Source organism: Dama dama, chromosome 6 (assembly GCF_033118175.1).
Source record: "Dama dama isolate Ldn47 chromosome 6, ASM3311817v1, whole genome shotgun sequence".
Classification (NCBI taxonomy): Eukaryota; Metazoa; Chordata; class Mammalia; order Artiodactyla; family Cervidae; genus Dama; species Dama dama.
Window position 1 is genome coordinate 20,716,319 of NC_083686.1, and position 19,979 is coordinate 20,736,297.

The 19,979-nt window shown below is 36.8% G+C and overlaps 1 protein-coding gene across 6 annotated transcripts in view; it reads left to right on the forward strand.

Annotated features, from left to right (window-relative positions):
• Positions 1-19,979, forward strand: part of PRKG2 (protein kinase cGMP-dependent 2) — a 120,147-nt gene that overhangs the window by 45,283 nt on the left and 54,885 nt on the right. For 4 of the 6 annotated variants that reach the window (XM_061145714.1, XM_061145712.1, XM_061145715.1 and 1 more), the window contains 5 exons: positions 8,018-8,095; positions 9,718-9,812; positions 12,767-12,835; positions 17,085-17,183; positions 18,671-18,824. In XM_061145714.1, the coding sequence (XP_061001697.1) occupies positions 8,018-8,095; positions 9,718-9,812; positions 12,767-12,835; positions 17,085-17,183; positions 18,671-18,824 (495 nt within the window). Of the gene's footprint in view, positions 1-8,017; positions 8,096-9,717; positions 9,813-12,766; positions 12,836-17,084; positions 17,184-18,670; positions 18,825-19,979 lie in introns of those variants that run through there. The other 2 variants (XM_061145713.1, XM_061145718.1) reach the window with 2 other exon arrangements.

The following is a 19,979-nucleotide window of genomic DNA, read 5'->3' on the forward strand; positions in this document are numbered from 1 at the left end:
ACATCACAGTCCTTTACAGAGTATTCCTAGTACGAAGGAGTCAGTGATGCATAAGTAGGTAATAGAGAAAGGATATTACTGGAACTTTCCTGACGAGCTTCTGAATCAAGCTATGAAATACTCCATACTTGAAAACTCTAGGCTATGAAAAGACATTTGAAAAAAAAAAACCAAACAAATTCTGCACTTAAGAAGCACTTTACCTATTTTAACATCTAGGGAAAAGAGGCATATTGGAACATGTTCAAAAACTCATATTAGGGATCACACAGATGGTTGGATCTAGTCCAAGCCTAGTCAAGTCTTTTCGTGAATAATGCTTTTCTGACATGTACCTTGGATTCTAATAATATGCATTATATGAAAACCTCTTCAGAGATTAATATTCAAAGTAAATAACTTCTAACTTTTTTGGGGGGAGGGGGGTTAATTTCAGTGAAACCCAAATGGCTTTTAGGGAATTTAAAGGTAGTAAGGAATAGGAAAGGAATCACATGTCGACTTTAAGCTTTTATAAAGCTGTTCTCAGTGGGAGACAGAAAAAAAAAAAACCCTCCAGACTGATTGTTGACAGATTCATGCCTCTGTCAATCACAATATACAATGTAAACTAATATCTGTTGAGAAGGGAGCACCAACCATTTCATCCTTAAGCGTAAGTGACACCAGTAATGTTTCCATTTACAATTCATGGACCCCATCCAGCCATTTATCAAGGACAGGCCATGGTGACACAGTGCTTGGCCTTGTGTCCCCAGAGCGCTCACATATGAAGTCATTTTCAAGAGGACTGCTTGCCTGCATCTCATGGGATTTTCTCAGTGTAACATAACCCAATCACAGATGTTACAAATTAATAATTCATCCTAATTTCTGAGTGTTTTTTTTTTTTAAACTGGAGAGGCCATGTATTTTTTTTGTGAACCGAGGAAATCTGTTTTTAATATAATACTAATAGAGTAGATTCACCAGAGGGGAATTCCATGCTGACAGCAAATATTAAAATTTAGTATCATTAAAAATAAACGGTAAATTAGACATATTTATAGCAGCCACAGGCAATAGCTACAGAATATATAGGGGGCGGGGGGGGGGGGTCTCCAACCTAGTATTAATTAACACACAGTTCGAGTTTGAAAGTCTCATCATTTAAAACACCCTAGAAAGGCTTTATTATATATTCGCCTTTGCAGACAGCAGCACAGTTTATAAAGGGCTCTTTATTCATACCTGGCAAACAAATGTGTCACTGTAATGTGTGAAAACTCTCAAATTCGAAAGTGATTAACAGGAGAGTCATGGGATCTATTTAGCACTAAGAAAAGTATATAATTTACCAGCATAGCTTGGACTAATAACCCATCAGCAGGGTCTTGACAGCAGCCAATCACTAATGCATTGGAGTTGCAGAGCCCCCGCTGAACTCCAGGGACAGCTGTCCCACAAACTGACTCCATAATCTTTGAGAAAAACAGGCTGAATCTGGTGTACTATTTAGGAGTTGATTTGGGTGGTTTTAAGTTTTTGTGCAGAGGGTGCAGGGGGAGCATTGGAATTTCTCATCACCAAGCAGTAGATCTGATGAGTTTGTTAAGACTTTGTCTGTTGAACTGCTGGACCAAATGGGCTGAATGTGCGGTATTCCAAAAGCATTTATTGTTTTAGCATAAATCATCCAGAGCATTCAATTCTAGAGGCAGACATCGCCTTTAAACCTCTTCTCGTGTTCTAATGAGAAAAGGAGGATGGAAAGAGTAGCAACATATTCACTGGTAGGTTTTAAGAGTTAACTGATGCACATCCTAAAACATGTCACAGATTCTGAATGCCGTGTAACTGTTAATGATGATGAAAATGACAATGTGACTTCTGCGCCTGGCAGTTGTGTAGAATAAAAGGAGAGGGAACAGTTTCTGTTTCCTCTGGTGGCAATTGATCCAGGAAGTGTGGGATTTGAGTGTGCGGTGGATGGAAAAGTCACCTAACTTTTTGTTATGGAGATTTGGTAATTTGACCCAGTGGCCCTGGCACTGACCTGCCTCTTTCAGGAAATGAGGTGTAGTAAGAGTGGGGTGGGGGTAGGGAGTGTGGAATGTCCTTGTCCTTAATCAGATCACCAGTGGTGCTGCTTCAAAGGCAGATTCCCTCTAGAAATATGGTACTGATGAACCTATTTGCAGAGCAGGAATAGGGACACAGAAATAGAGAATAGACGTGTGGACACAGCAGAGGAAGGAGAGGATGGGACAAATGGAGAGAGTAGCATTGAAATATACACCATGTATAAAATAGATAGCTAGTGGAAACCTGCTCTATTACAAAGAGACCTCAACTCGGTGCTCTGTGATGATCCAGGGGGGTGGGATTGGGGAGAAGGGGGTGAGAGGGAGGCTCAAGAGCGAGGGAATATGTGTATACATATAGCTGATTCATGCTCTTGTATAGCAGCAACTAACTAAACATTGTAAAGCAATTATCCTCCAATAAAAAAAAGGCAGGTTCCCACATACTGCCTCAACACTTACTCAATCAAAAACTCTGGGGTCAGGACTCAGATATCCACACTTTAGCCATACAATTTTTAGGTTTATTAAAGTTTAAAGTTATGAAAAGAATACATGTATTTTGGGTTTGCCACAGTCTGTCTCTTCATTCACAAGATTTCCATTTTTTATCATTTTTGGAAAGTCTAATCTTCCTTTCTTATATTTCCTGCTAACACTTGCATAAGCCAGTGAGTTTTTTCTCAATTTAATGATTACACCCAGAACCATAAGAAAGTTGAGATAGTTGAGGATTTTGCCAGTTTATGGACCTGTTAGTTAAAGTCTGGGTGGCTCAGTGAGAAAGTTAACTAGTCCAAAGTCTGGAGATTAGGGTTTGTGGTCAAGTGTCTGTCCATTGCAGATGTCAGTTGTGGTGGGGATCAAGGTCTCATCTATCAAATAAAGGCGTGGTAGGCCACACTCTAAGGGCTTTCTCAGTGTTTCAGTTACAAAATTCCATACTGTGGATTCACCTAAATGGAGGAATTTCTGTAGGTTTTCATTTTGTAGGCTCTGATAAGGCATCAGATACTAAAGTATGCCTGAATGGTTGACAGGGTTCACCTGATCCAGATGTGTTTCATTTAAAATTTCTGAGATAAATAACTTGGACAAGCAGAAAACAGCTGGTAACAAACCCAAATAACTGAATACAGTGTGTGTGTTTTAATTTATCTATTTTAATTGGAAGATAATTACTTTACAATAGGGTGATGGTTTTTGCTATTCTGTATACAGTTTTTTAAACAATCAACTTAGGTATACGGTCACATGATGCAGGGTCTGTGTGTGTGTAAGTGCATGTGTGTGTGATCATACTTCTGTGTATCATCAATATGTATTTGTAATGAAGATTTCTAGCCACACACTAAAGAAGCTAAGGCAATCATAGGCTTTCTTCTTTGTCTTTGCCTTCTATCAACTTGGATTTTAATTCTAGTTTCATATTTTCTATTTACAGACACTCAGGCTCTAGCATTTTGCTATCACAGAATGAGCATTTTCTTTACATAAAAAACTCTTTCATCTTGAACTGTCGCTGTTTATGGTTTTCTTCTGACCTCTGCCTCTTAGTCTGCCCTGGAATTGATTTCCTTTTTTTTTCCTGTCTTGCCATGATACTGAATAACTACTCTCAGGGTTTTTAGACATCTTTTAAAAACATCTTTTTTAGACTGTGGGCATAACTCATTAGTGGGTCATGAAATCAATTTAGAGGAACAGTTACAAAAAGTGAGAGTAGTAAGCATAGGTATTGTTCACATGTTTGTTTTATACAAAAGTGTGTGTCCATGCTTACATGTGTGTATGGGGGCATACATGTAAAATGCATTTAATTACTGTAGGCCAGAGTAAAAAATGCTCGAAAATCTTTGCTTCGCAGGATAGGGTCAGTGGCTTCTTGGTCCTCTAAGGGACCCCTTTGCAGTGTAACCCAGGACAGCAAACCACACTGTTTGCAGTTCTCCTTTTGGTCTTGGTGACCACCCTGGCTAGACTGGCTACACTCCTCAGTTGACAAACACTGGCCAGTCTGGCATCGTAGCCAGTACTTACCACTATATATTTTTGGTCTGACCTACATCCCCAGCCTTTTCTGATCTATGAAGTTACTGTCAACACACTGGGAGGTATTATTTATCTTCCTCCCATGGTTTTGGGTGACAAAGACCCATCGCTAGGAAAAATACTGTTAGGAATCTTGCTGCTTAGGAAACAACAAAGCTCTTTCTCAGTGTTCCCTTTCTAGCTTCTCCCTCTTAGCTTATCCGACAGATAGAAATTAAAGCTGCACATCCACGCAGACCAGAGGCTATATAATAACTGAAGGAACAGCCTATTAGCAATTCAGAAACTCTCCAGATTCCTTCGATTCCTTGTGGGTAATGGGGGCTGGGATTGAGAAGGGAACAGGAGAGACTGAGGGCAGATTGACTGAAACAGGAGTGTGTCACATGTCAGTCCTAAAACCAGCAGTTTCAGTAAAGAGAACTGAACCTTAGCTCTGTCATGAAGATGCCTGGACTGAGGTATCATGGTCACTCAACCTTCCTGGATCACAGTCATCTCAACAGTAAAATCGCGCTTGAATGGAGTGAACATTTGTGATAGAGCTAAAATGAGAAAGGTGAGTAAGCAGCCTGTGATGTAAAAAACTCAAAATATTATTTTCCAAGTAAAATAGAAGTTTGTTTCTTGCCCACATAGCAGTTCAGGGAGAATGGTCCTGTGTGGCTATACAGGACCTTCAAGCACTCGAGCTGGTGGCCACTCTGCCATCTGCAACACGGTCCCTCTCCCAAGATCTCTCCTGGTCATGCCATTGCCACTGGGGCACAAGTATGAAGGCATATGTCTGCAACCCATCATGGGCTTGGCCTGGAAATGGCATGTGTCACTTCTGTTTAGACTCTTATAGCTAGAAGTTAATCCCATGGCCACAGCTAATAGCAGAGAGGCTGGGGAATGTGGTTTACCTGTGGAAAACATTGATGACCAGCTCACAGCCTCTTTCACAGGAATTAACAGTCACCAACTTGACTGTCTCACCTAGTCCTCACACATTGTTAGGAGTGGTAGATCATACCATCTCAATTCGACAGAATAGGAAACTAAGGTCAGATTTAAGTAACAGCTAAGCAAACCATTCTCATGCTCCTCCTTAACATAGCAATCATTAGTCATCTGCTATGTTTCAGGAGCTTTTAATTCATCAAAAATTATTGTCTTTAGTTGACTTCAGGTGGTAGGCAAAAATGGACTCCCTCCAAAGTAAATGTCTAGACCCTGAATCCTGGAACATGAATGTGTTATGTTACATGGCATAAGCAACTTTAAATATGTAATTAAGGTTTCTAGTGAAGTGAAGTAGTGAAAGTCGCTAAGTTGTGTCTGACTCTTTGTGACCCCATGACTATAGCCTGCTAGGCTCCTCTGTCCATGGAATTCTCCAGGCAAGAATACTGGAGTGGGTTGCCATTTCCTTCTCCAGGGATCTTTTTGACCCAGGGATCAAACCCAAGTCTCCTGCATTGCAGGCAGACTCTTTACTGACTGAGGTACAAGGGAAGCCCAATGAAAGTGAAAGTCGCTCAGTCCTGTCTGACCCTTTATGACCCCGTGGACTATACAGTCCATGGAGTTTCCAGGCCAGAATACTGAGTGGGTAGCTTTTTCCCTTCTTCAGCAGATATTCCTAACTCAGGAATCGAACTGGGGTCTCCTGCCTTGCAGGCGGATTCTTTACCAACCGAGCTATCAGGGAAGCCCTGAGTACCACCAAGGATACTGGACTGGGTTACCATGCCCTCCTCCAGGGGATCTTCCCAACCCAGGGATCGAACCTGCATCTCTTAATGGCTCCTGCATTGGCAGGCAGGTTCTTTACCACTAGTGCCACCTGGGAAGCCCAATTAAGGTTTAGGACCTTAAAATAGGGAGATTACCTTGGACTGTCTAGGTGGGTCAAATATTATTACACGAGGCCTTATGAGCAGAGAATTTTCTCAGGCTGGAGTCAGAGAGATGCAGCAGAAGTGGAAGTCAGAGAGATTCCAAGTGTGTGAAAAATGCCATGTGCAACTGCTGGTTCTGAAACATAGCAGGCTCCATGAAACGACAGGAAAGAAGTGTCTGGGTGCTAAGAGGCAGCCCCCAGCTCACAGCCTACAGGAAAATGGAACCATGTTCTACAACCTCCATGAACTACATTCTGCGAACAATGTGATTACACTTGAGAGCAAGTTTTTTCCTGGAGCCTCCAGAAAGGAACACAGCCCTACTGACACACCTTGAGTTCAATCTTGAGAGACCCGGAACACAGAAATTCTGTTGAGCCACACCATGCCTCAACTCTCTGACCCACAGAAACTGAGATAATAAATGGGGGTTGTTCCAAGCCACTAAGTATGTGTGGTTATTTTTTTACAGATGCAATAGAAAAATAATGCACTTATATTCTCTCAGTCTTTGAAAGTAAATGTTATTTGAATTTTATGGATTGATGAAAGTGAAATTCAAAGCAGAACTGAGATTTGAATCTATATTTCTATGGCTTGAAAGTACTTTTTCCCCGAAGATACTATGCTTCCTACCACAAGACATTGAAATATCTTGCAGAACGTACACTGTGCTATGTAAATAGAAGACATGTTTATTAGTATCAGGAGTAATACTTATTCCATAAGTGTAAATCTGTTTTAAGTGTGAATGACCAAAAAATGTATTGAAATATAGCAGACACAAAAGTAGTGTTGTTTGGATTTTATTTTCAACTCTAAAAGAAAAATAAGGGAGCTATTATGTTGTTCTTTATGCCTTTTACAAAAATTAAATAAGCCCATTTTTGCTTGTGTAAATTAAGATATCCATCTTAGTTCTATGACGCTGAGGCAATATCAAATTAAAGGAAAGTAGGGATGGACAGTTTAATCCATCTTGTATTTTCTAAGAGACTGAATTACTCTTTTGGTCTGACAGGTGGATGAATTACTTTTCCCTGCCTAAAAATTCTCTGATTACACACACTTATATGAGGGAAACAAAAGAAATAAATGATAATTTGAGATTTCACGAGTTTAAACTTTGTTGAAGAACAGAATTTACATGTAAAAAATTCTAATGTCAACTTTTCATGATATAAATCTTTGGAGAGAATCCATATGAAAGAGCTCCTTTCATATGGATTGTGTATAATGTTCCCAACCATTGCTTTGCAAGGAATAAGAATTGAGACTGATATTCCTCCATACCCAGTGGGGATAGTATTTTCAATTTATAAGATAATATTTGCTCTTTTTCTAAACTCTAGACCCAGTTTCAGATTGTTGCAACTCCCTAGACAGTTTATATTTAGATTATTTGGGTGAAGCTCACTTGTATATCTCTGATAATTACCTTGCTCTCATTTCTCTTCATGTCTTCCGTGTCCATGCCTGACAGTATTCCAGGTGAATATTTTTTGTGTGTTTGTGAACGATAAACATAAATTCAGGTAAACAAGCAAAAGTCTTCTTACTTTTCCATGGCTTTTGACTACAATATTTAAGAAGATCACAGTTACCATAAGCAAAACATAGCAGAAATGGGTGTGGAATGTTCATTTCTAAAACACAATGATAATAAAAGTGATCCAAAATCTTGAAAACAAAATGGAGTTACAGATAAATAGCCTGGAGACAAGGATTGAGAAGATGCAAGAAATGTTTAACAAGGACCTAGAAGAAATAAAAAAGAGTCAATTAAAAATGAATAATGCAATAAATGAGATCAAAAACACTCTGGAGGGAACCAACAGTAGAATAATGGAGGCAGAAGATAGGATAAGTGAGGTAGAAGATAAAATGGTGGAAATAAATGAAGCAGAGAGGAAAAAAGAAAAAAGAATAAAAAACACAAGTTCTGTCTCATTTATGTCTTCATCTGTATATCTCTGCTGCAGCTAACCTTTTCTTTTTCTTTCATCCCAATAGGAATACTATGACAAAGGAGATTACATTATTAGAGAGGGGGAGGAAGGAAGTACGTTTTTCATTTTAGCAAAAGGAAAGGTAAATATTAATTAAAGCTTACTTAAAGTACATCTAAAGAAGCATTTCAAATCTGTTTGCCATAAAAGCAGCAGTGTTGTGTATTGCAGCCTAAGTCATCTGCGTTGAGCAGGTTAACGGAGCTTCTGCTCAGAAGACACCTGGGGAAGTGAGGGTTGGAGGAGGGGGAAGGGGGGCGGTCTGAGCACTGGGTTTGGGGCCACAGGAAACTCATCATGGGTTCTGGCTGCAATAGTAATTTCTTAGTGACCTTAGTCAGGTCACTTGACTTTCTTTGGACCTCATTTCATTGTGTATAAAATGACTGGATTATTTCTAAAGGTCCCTTCCAGCTCTGATTGTGTGATTCTCAGCCCAAGGTTCAAGATCAAGGGCTGTAATATTTTCCCATCCCACAGGTAGACAAACAACAGGTAGAGAATGAACTAGATAACTGACAGAACAATCAGGCCTCATGCAGTAGAATAATATGATTGAGAACTTGAATTCATACACAGCAGCTCAATATGATTTATATGCTGGTGAGAAATTTGCACTAACATATGCAACATATTTACACTAATATATGCAATATATTCCTTTACCTAGATAGTGAGTGGCTAACATGTTGCCAGTTGTTCCTAGGTTGACTCTTTGCAGTGTTCCTCAGAAACAAAAAGCATTTGTGAAATACTGAAGGAAAAGATAAAATCTTAAGAATCTATATCTCTATAAGTGTCAGCTTTTTACTTACACTCTTCCTTCCCCGGAAGAGTTTATCATCACAGAGTTAGACACTGCCCTTTGTAAACTGCTTTGTGGTTGAACTTAGGATGGAGCCCCCAGCAATGGAAAAAAAATTAACAAAATAGTTTTAGAAACTCTTGAACACTGCACCACTTTTCATCATTTCTCCCCAATCTGGACCTCATGGTTTGAAAGAATTCTGGTTAATAAACAAATTGCATTTATCATTTAAACTTTTTGAAATTTATTAATAAATGCTCATCAGAACTTCAAACCAGTACAAAGCAACCCTTCTTAGCATGTTGAACTGGAATAATTCTAACCACAAAAAGGAATATTGACATTTTTGTTTGACTCTGGCTTCCTGGACTGTGGATCACACTGAGACTGTCATGAAAGTTGTGGACTCTCCTCCATGTACTCATTTTTCTTTCAGTTTTAGAGGGTGCGCAGAAATCAACAAGTTAGTCAGGAACATGAGATTCAGAATTCCTGATATTCAGTCTTATTCTTGATTGACTTGTCAACCCTGTTTGGTGTTTTGAAAAAATAAATTTCCCATAGGGCCATTATTATTTTCCTTGAGCATCCCTAGGAAGAAATAACTGGATTCATGTAAAATATTTTGAGCAGTGAGATTTGAATGAAAGCTTCCTCTTACAAAAGGTGGAGTCATTCAATTGTGTTGAATCACAGGATTTTTCAGTCCATCCAAATGAAATGAGTATAGTTAGATGATTCTAACTGCTGCAAGAATAAAGCAAAGACTTGTCTTTTTTCCTTGTTGAGTCAAATTTATATAGGTCAGGAGAGTCTGGTTGAATGGGTATGTGTTCAGATTCTCCTTTTTTTTTTCTTCTTCTCTCTCTTTTCTTCTGTTGTTTGACATCATTTAGGTAAAAGTCACCCAAAGTACTGAAGGCCATGATCAACCGCAGCTAATAAAAACACTGCAGAAAGGAGAATATTTTGGAGAAAAAGCTCTTATCAGGTGAGTTCATGAATTTGTATACCACACTTAAAGAATTCTTTGGTTGTTTTACATGTGTACTTCTTACCCATGTAGAGTTGTCAAATGGAGCTACCAATTATCTAGGAAATAAACAGCAATTTTACTGACTTCTAAAAATTTTATTGTTAAGCAGGAAATAAGTGTACTAATTTTCCACAGGAAGACATTCACAAAGTCTTCTAAGTTTGCTAGTGAAAATAAAATTGGTATTCTATTAGAATTTTTAGTTGAAAAGAGAGAAGAAATTGAAAATTTTAATTTTCCTGTAAGAACGTGTTTTTATACATTCCTGTTTTACCCTTTAAAAATGATCAAATAATAACTTCCCATATTTTTGTGATTTTAAATCATTATGTCAAAAGTAGTATTTTCTTAAGGATTTTTATACGCTCATATTGCAAGTTTTAAAAACAGCTCAAAATAGTGTATTTGACGTTTCTACCTGAACCTTTGGCCTTTTGAGATATGAGTTTATTTACTGTTGACCTAACTTATGGAAAAATATTTGTAAAGATTAATCAAATGTCTCAGGAGGTATTATGTGCTTCCTGGAATTCAGAAAACAGCTTCAAGTCTGAAAAAAATTTTTCTTAAATAAGGTAACTTTATAAAAGATCAAGTTAGAATTTTGAGCAACACCCCCTTTTTTTTTTTTTGGAACTACATGTTTTTAAATGAATGCTTGAAATTAGTTAAGAAAACACTTAAAATTTATGTTATTATTAAATACTTTTTATTTCATCTTTATACTTATAAAAATGAGTAACGTTTCTGCTCATATTTCTTCCTTTTTAATTTTTGTCTGTGAAGCCTACAAATTCTGCTGATTGACATGTTAGGATTACATTAGGTATAGAGCAATGAAAAAATCTTCATAAATTACCCGAAAACAAATTTGGTTCTTTAAAAATCATAAAGCTCTTAGTTTTTAAAGAAAAGTAAGCTACTTAAAAACTTAGTAAGCTAAGTTATGGTTATTTTGTAAACAATTTAAAAATTGAATTTAAAGACAAGTTGAATTTTTGTTTTCCAGTTTCTAGCGGGTAATAAACTTGTTTCAATAACAGGGAAGTAATCCTCTTTCTGTTTGCTTTTTTATGATAGAATATGAATACACTCATGTAATATCATTATTCAAGACTTCAGTGTGTTTGTTCTTAACATTAACACATTACTTTTCTCATACCCCCAAGCAAAATTACTAAAGTCCAAAAGTGCAGAGAATGTTATAAATACACCATAGACTCAAAATAACTCTTTAAAAGGAAAAATGCTGTCTGGTTATGCTGGATCTGAAATAATTTATGCTCTCTGTTGCAGACAGCCAATTATAGTATTTTCCCATGAGAAACATGGGAATTTATATTTAATAAAGACACTCTGCTCCCCAAAGCATTTAAAACGTAAAGCTAGAATCCATGAGAAGGAGAGTTGGATGCATATATTTTTTCATTTTTGTGTATTTTTATGCTGTCACTTTTTAGGGCCACTGACTGATTCAGTATTCCTTATATTCTGTGTATTTACATGATTTGATGTTAAATAGCCCAGGAGTTCCTTCAGCATTTTATGTGCATGACATTTTATGTGCATTTTAAATCCATGACACTTACACAGTTATTACGAAAGAAACATATGTGTATTGTAAACATCTAATACTTATAAACTTTTTGTAAAGGATATTCCTAGTCAAAATCATGATACTGACAAGTGAAAAGGATGTCATGCCTCTTTTTTTTTTTTAACTTACAGATCAAATAATTGACCCATATCCAGGATCATATCTGTATAGATATCTTACACACATACAAGTCGAGAAAAAACTACCCAGCTCCCAACTCAAAAGCACATTAAGCTGAAATGTTTTCACCAATGTTTTCTAGCAAGGACCCTGTAAACTTGGGAGGGGCTGTGGGTTATGTCTGAAGGCATCTGGAAGCCAGTGATGTGCATAGGGGACTTCTCTGGAGTGAGAGATAGGCTGTCAAAGTTTTCCCTGTCCTGTCACTATGGAAGATGAGGGAACTCTACTTGGTGTGATGCCATTTTTGGGGAAGCTGTTAAAAGCAGTCTTAACATGCTTGCTGCTATAGGCTACCTTAAATGCAATCACTTTCAGAGCACTGGGTATCATATGGATGTACCTTTCCTCGGGGTCTCTAGTTTGTGACTAATAGAGGAGTAAAAATAATATAAATAAAGATAACTACAGAAATACTTTCCCCAATGCTTGACCCTTGGTATTCATTAGGTAATTAAATTTACCATCATTAGATCATGTGCCATAACTCATTGTATTTAAGGGAACTACTGTTAGAGTCACTAATATATTGTTTACCCCTGAGAACGAAAGACAGTGCTACTAATTACACTATGACTCACTGTCAGTTGTAAGACATGTTTTGATTTCAGGGATTTTCATGGAAACTGTACATCTTAGACTATAAAATGAAAGGTTTTAATATTCCTTTAATTCACCAGGTGATGTGGCACTTTCTCTGGGTTTTCTTCTTGTTTGGTTCATTATAAGTTACTCATTCAAGGTTTTTCTTATAAATTTCTTTGATCAGTTCATTTCAATTTTGACTGCTTATTAATTAGCAGTTCCTGTTTGATCAGAGGAGAGCTATTTTAGTTGTGCTGGCACAGAACGCAGAATGAAATTCCATACACGGTTGCGCTCACTGACTCCTTGACGTTCCCAGTGCATTTATCTTACTCTCCTCTGGATTCCTCGTGCACATCATATTTTTAGGAAACATTTCAAATCTTTTTTTGGGGAGGAAGGGGTGGAGTGTAAATTATGATGTTACAAAAACACATCATCTTTGGAAGGTTTAAGTGATGCTGTTTCATATCAGTCGCAGATTCCCTAATAAAAATAGATGTCTAATTTCTCACTAGAAAATTGACTTTCCTGTTTTTGTCTGCAGTGAAGATGTCAGATCAGCTAACATTATCGCCGAAGAAAATGATGTTGCATGCCTGGTTATAGATCGAGAGTGAGTATACTGATGTTGTTAGAGAATGCCGGCAATTGCCACCTTTGAAGACTTGGCCTTCTGTTACTCCAAGGGCCCATCTGTCTTCCCATTCATCACCATTTGGAAACGCTGGCCAATACTCAGCTGCGAGGACATTCTATTAAAATTCATGGGAAGGAACCAGGCCTTCTGATCTGAATCTGTCTGTGGCAGCGGCAGATGCTGACGGGCTAAATATTTTGTGAGCAGAGTTTGTACATAAATATCAGCAATAGACTGATTTAAATTCTGCATCTTCCAGAGAAACAAGCTTGTTAGGACTCATGGATTTTTCCACACACCACACACTGAAGAATTTCATAATTTATTTGTGAAATGCTCTAAGCAGTCAAAAATTTAACAAAACCTATCTCTCTCAAAATATAAAATGCTTATTAGTTAGATGTATTTCCAGAGAAGTTTTAATTTAACATTTGTAGTAATTTGGAAGAGATGTGTGTCAACATTAATCTCTAAGTGTCTGAGGTTATTTTTTTAGAATATCTCAGTGTCCTTAACTCACTTCGAATCATATTTGAATCTGACTCCTTCAGTCTGTCATTAATCAGTTGAATATTTGCTGACTATGTAGATGTGAAAAAGGAAATTCAAGTATACCAGAGCTTTGTGTGGTCAAAGAAACAGGGCATACTCTTATGAAATGCTGATATGAAATAGTATAATGATGAGTGTCACAGGAGTATGTAATTGATTGCTAATTAAATAAAATATTTATTATTTTATTTAACATAGCATCATAGCATCATAGAGATTTAGATAGCTATATGCTATTTAGATATTTATATGCTATTTAGATAACATAGCATCATAGAGGTTTAGAGCTGAAAAGAATTTTGGATTATTTTATAAAATCTTTTTATTATGAAAAGTTTCAAACATATTAAAAAATAGGATGATATTGAGTTATGCAAGTACAGCAATTATCGTTTAAAACCTTATCTGTACCACTTTGCCATCTCCTTCCTATCTTCTCCATACTATTTTCAAGCAAATCAGAAACATAAAATTATTTCATCTATGAGTTTTAGTAGCATCTCTAAAAGCTAAGTGTTATTTATAATAATGACCACAATAACATAGCATGCCTAAAAAATTAATAATTTTTATTTATTTAATTATATTTTAATTGAAGTATAATTGACATATAACATTATACTAGTTTCAGGGGTACAACATAATCATCCAATGTATGTATGTATTGCAAGATGATCACTACAGTAAGTCTAGTTAACATCCATCATCACACATAGAATAACAATTCTTAGTATCACTTTGAGTTTCTTTAATCTTTCCCTTACAGATAAGAAAAGTGAGTTCAGGTCAGTTCAAGAACTACCCCAACAGTGTCATCTGAAATGGAGCAAAGGCTCCTGCCCAGGTCTTCTAGTTCCTTTTAACAGTCTTTCCACCATGCCATTAGGTTCCCACAGCATGTGTTCAGAAAGAGAAGCAGTCACACTGTCGTGAAGTGGGAAAAGTTTTACTTTATTTTTTAAGTGTAGAATTGGGGCTTAAAATTCATAGGAGCTTTCTAGGCAAAGAGGAAATGTAGAAGTCTTTCCAGGAGAAGTAAAACTTAAAAAATAAAAAAGGCATGGGGTTAGAAAGTGCAAGTATATTCAAATGAAGGTAATCTTTGGTGGCAGCTCTCAAATATATTGATATGGTATTGCCCTGACGATGCATTGTTTTCCGTATGAGTTCCTTAAAAATACATGCATGTGCTAAAGAGCTTTAGCTGTGTGTATGTGGTAAGATCTTATCAGTTGCTCTGGATTTAAAATTTACTGTAATCATGTAACCAAATGTTTGTGCAATATCTCATGTATTCATAATCCATATAAAGGACAGAGTGGTTTTTATAGATTTTATAACTTATTTGGAAACTTATACTTTTCAAATGCATAATTTACATGTGCATAGTTGAGATTCTTATAACATACAATGTACTGACCTGTTAGACACAGTGAGACATTAAAAGTTACATGAGTTTATCCTGTGTGTGAGAGAAACTGGATGTCAGGTATGACTGAGTTGCCCTACATCCTGAATTTCCTGGGACCGTTCTGGTTATTCTAATATTTTTATGATTGGCAGTCCCATTCACTCTGAAAAGTGTTCATTTTGGATGATAAATTGTATGTTCATTGTAGTTATCACTTATAAGGCTAGATTAAGATCCCATGGTAATTTGCCCGTAGTACCCTCACACCATTGTTCACACTTGATGTGATGGCTTTGTTTAGCATCTGTCTTCCCACACTTTAGTTCCTTCATGAGAACAGAAACATCTACTTTGTTCACTGCTGTTGTTGTGCCAGAATTTGACAGAGTCCTTGGCATGCAGGAAATGATCCACATGTTGTCTGAATAAAGGGCAATGCAGTGTAGTGGTTGAAAGCCTATGGCTCTTTATTTCTTCTTTTCTAATTCATCATTTTAAAAAATACATATTTGAAAGTTACAACTATAATGTGGCAGCTGTTTAAACTTGACTTTAGTTTGCAGAGATTTTCTAGAGAACTCTGACACCGATGTCACTTACAGTTAAAAAATAAAATTTGTTTACAACAATACTTCAGTTAGTTCCATAGCAAGATAATGGTGACCTATACAAGAAGTATTTACTTTTACTTGAAAATTTCAACCCTTGGAAATTTGAAATAATATTGTTTTGTTTCTCACTTCTCTAGTCAGCAAAGGACAGTTCACAGAGCAGGGTAGAGAAGAGAGTAGATTTGAATGGGGAGTGAAAAATATCCAGACTTCCATAGTGGTCCAGTGATTTAGACTTCACTTTCCATTACTGGAGGTGTGGTTTCGATCCCTGGGTGGGGAACTAAGAGCCCATGTGCCTCACAGCCACAAATCCAAAACATAAAACAGAAACAGTATTATAATAAATTCAGTAAAAACTTTAAAAATGGCCCCCATCAAAAAATCTAAAAAAAAAAAAAAGATATACTCACTAATGTAAGTATAGGTTGGTGATCAGTTAAATATGGATAGGGGTCTTCAGGGCTAGGCAGTCAGTATGTGGCACTAATACATTAATAAGATGGTTTATTAGTTTTAGGTAGTTTGAGGTAAATTTTCATTCCTTTCATTTTGTTATGTCCAAGAGCTTAAGATTTACTGAGGTGCATAAAGCATGGTTTCTAGAAGGATACTGTTTTTAGTGGGGAAGAGCACCATCCTGGCAATGACGAATCAAGGTAGATTGTATGGAGTGAGGGACGCACTGGAAGGATAATCCAGAGGATAGATTTGTTAGGTGAGGCAGGGGATTATTTTTTCCTCATGGGCAGTTCCTATGTAAGAATTCCCAGAGATGGGGAACTTGGGACAGGGTGATTAGATGGGACCAGTAACAAGCGTGTGATCCCTGAGGGGAGAGAAGTCAAGGGAAAGATGTTGGCTGAGCCTCAGAGAACCATTAAGGTAAAATATTTGGACTTAATCATTTAGGAATGTAAAATAATTAGTATTATCTAGGGCTAAAGAAGAAGTAAATTTTATTTTTGATTTTAAAAATAAATAGCTTAATTTGATTAAGCAAAGTATAAAAATCTGTAATGCATGTAACCTGTTGATGCAGTAAACAAATCATGTAGGCTATTTCCTTTCCACTCTCTTTTTTAGAAAGTATTTTTTAAATGTTTATTAATTCATAAGCTCATGATAAACTGTTTTTGTTTACATTAACAAGTCAATCATTGTTTTAGGGGTTTTTTGTTTGTTTTTAACTTTTTATTTTGTATTGGAGTATAGCCTATTATAACAATGTTGTGATAGTTTCAGATAGACAGCTAAGGGACTCAGCCATATATATATACATGTATCCATTCTCCCCCAAACTCTCCTCCCAGTAAACACATCATGTAGCCTATTTCCTTTCCTCAGTCTTCTTAAAAAAAAAGAACTATATTAATAAACCTGAACCACAAGGCAGAAAATTACAGAAATGTCGTCTCTTCCCACTGATAGCCTCTTTGCTTTCAGAAACTCACGGCATCAATTATATAACTTCCAATAACTATTCTATCTACATGTGATGGCAACTTGAATGTAAATAAGTTATTGAAAAACAGTTTGCAAAGTTTTGAGTAACCATACAAATAGGCTTTCATAAGCTTAAGAAGAATGGCAGGTTGCAGTGGTTAACTCTCAGCCCTGAGCTTTTTGTTTTATTCATTTTATTATTTAGAACATTCAACCAAACAGTGGGGACTTTTGAAGAACTCCAAAAATATCTTGAAGGGTATGTGGCAAACCTGAACCGGGATGATGAAAAAAGACATGCAAAGTAAGTGGAGATACTTTTCTAAGCTGGATGTGACTTCCGGCAGTTGATGAAGAAGGGGACTGAAGGGTGTGATTGGTAACTTTTAGTGTATTGTCACTATAAAATTTGGGGGAGTTGTTTTAAATTGTTCTTCCACAAAAAGGATACCAGTTACCTTTAGTGTAGATATTATTTTAGTCTATAAGTATTTTCTTATTTTTGGTGATGAGTAGTAATGTTTGGGAGAAATTTCCTGATAGGAGACCTTGGGAAAGAGTTGTCTGCATTGACTGGTGACTTGGTTCAAAAGGATATTAATTCAGAAAGGAAGTCTCTCTTGTCCATGGAAATCAAACGGGAATTCCAAGGAATAGCATAGCCCATTCAGAGCCTGGCTTATTTTAAAATATAAGGGAGTGGGACTTCTCTTGCAGTCCAGTGGTTAAGACTTCACCTTCCAATGCAAGGGGTGCAGGTTCAATCCCTGGCCAGGGAGCTAGGATCCCATATGCCTTGTGGTCAGAAAACCAAAACATAAAACAGAAACAATATTCTAACAAATTCAATAAAGACTTTAAAAATGGTCCATATCAAAAAAATATTTTAAAAAAATTTAAGGGAGCTATTGCCCAAATGGTTTTATGTTGGGTTCTAATTGTAGTAATACTGATGAAAATGCTTTTTGGTTCATAGGAATAAAATTCTTTGTAAAATTAAAATTATTTGAAAATCCTTTGCTGAAACATTTTATAGAATGAATACTTAAGTATGTATTCACCAGACAGTACCATTAAAGTTGAAGAGTCAAAAGTTCTGGAAGACCGCTATTTGAGTTAAATTAGAGCATTCAGGCAGACTGCATTTTTTTTTTTTTTCTTGCAGGGAATGTGTTTGCAGTTTTTGTGCCAAAGGTCTTTTGTAGTAAGAATGGTTCATGAATATATAACCCAGAGCAGTAAACTTTAATTAAGAGGGGAAAATGAGTATTTCCAAATAACAATACGTAAGCGTAAAGTAAGAAATGTATTTTTCACGTTTCACAAAGCAGTTATTCTGGTTCAGCCAGAGAAATCTTCAAAATCTAAAAAAAAAGAGCAAAATATGGCAAAGATTCTCAGTGCAGTATCGTCCTGTAGGTGCAGCAAAGGAAATGGCTCTTTTTTCTGGTTTTCTTTTCTCTCATTGACTCTTTGTTTTTTAAATGGCTTTATTGAGATGTATCTCAAATACCACACAATTCACCTCTTTTACCACTCACTGACTCAATCTGACATTTGTCTTTTTTATTGTGTGTGAATGTATCTGTTTTTTATTTGTATTTTCTGTTGATTTTCTCCCCAGATGTAACTGAATCTGGTCCTATAAAAGTTGAGATAAGCTCTGTGGCAACAATGGGCAGTAATTACTGGCAGAAATAAGACTGTTTGTTGTAAGGGTGGGATTTATATGTACTGTGACCCCTGCTTTGCCTAAGGGAGCGTATGTAAAGGTTCTCTTTTCTCATACAGGAGATCCATGTCTAGCTGGAAGCTGTCCAAAGCACTCTCTTTGGAGATGATTCAACTGAAGGAGAAAGTGGCCAGATTTTCCTCATCATCCCCCTTCCAGAACCTTGAGATTATCGCAACACTGGGCGTTGGTGGGTTCGGAAGAGTTGAGCTTGTAAGGGGTTTACGTTTCAAGCATCTGAGAGAAGCCTTTTGACTTTTGTTTTGTTTTGTATTCCAGTGTTTCTTGGAGGAATATATGCATTGTTATTGCTATCCAAATGTTACTTTGAACTAGAGAGTTTAGTTTTCACTCTTATTTTATAATAGTGGGTGTGTGCTACTAAATAACTTGTAATAATATAGCTGCTATTTCAGTCTACTTTTGCCACATCCTTTTGTGATTTTTTTTTTCTTGAGGGCAGCTATTAGAGAATGTACCAAGTAACTTTTCCCATAGGCTATAAAACATAAAATGTGTATTTCTTAGCAGCGACATTTATGTATACATATACTCATCATGCATTAACTCTATGTAAAGTAAACAAAATGTGTCCAGTGAAAGGGTCACAGAGATGAAATCTTTAATACCATAGTTTCATTTCTTAAACAATTCCTCTGCCATGTCTATATTTGGCTTTCATGATCCTATTTTTGGGTTGCTCAAAATTTTCTATCCAAATTAAAAAAAAAAAAAAGAAATTGAATGCAAGGAAATGTTTGAAGAGCAGCCTTCTGTAGTGCTGATCAAGACAGCTGGGAATTTATAGCCTGATTTCAGCTGCATCTTCCATATCACACCCCTCTGAACTTTGTAATCAGCTTCCAAACAGTAGCAGAGCCATGCAGTCAGATGCTCTGAGGAAACTATGGAATGGTGACCTGGTGACTTTACTGGGTAGAGATGATGCTGAACCCTTGGTGACTACTGAGCCCTTCCTTGCCCAGCAGATCTGTAACCATTCACTGTCCATTAACCTTGGGAACTATGATGACACCTCCATCTGCTGGGTGGCCCGGGTGTGAGCAGATCTGAAATGCTGCCAGGAGACTCCGAATAGTACACTCTACACCAAGTCAATACCCCATCTCTTTTGGGCAAAGGGGGACAGAGATGAATTCTTAATAGACCAGAGAGTTTGTAGTGTTTCTTATGCCATATGGAGGGATAAGAGAGCCATGTGCTGTATTTTTCATCAAAATCATGGCAAACCATTGAATTAACAATGCTGAGGCTTGTTTTAATATGGTTAGATAATAATAATTGAAACAATAATCCCACCATTGATTTGAAAGTCTGGGCATCAACTAGTGGCAAACTCTGAGTGAA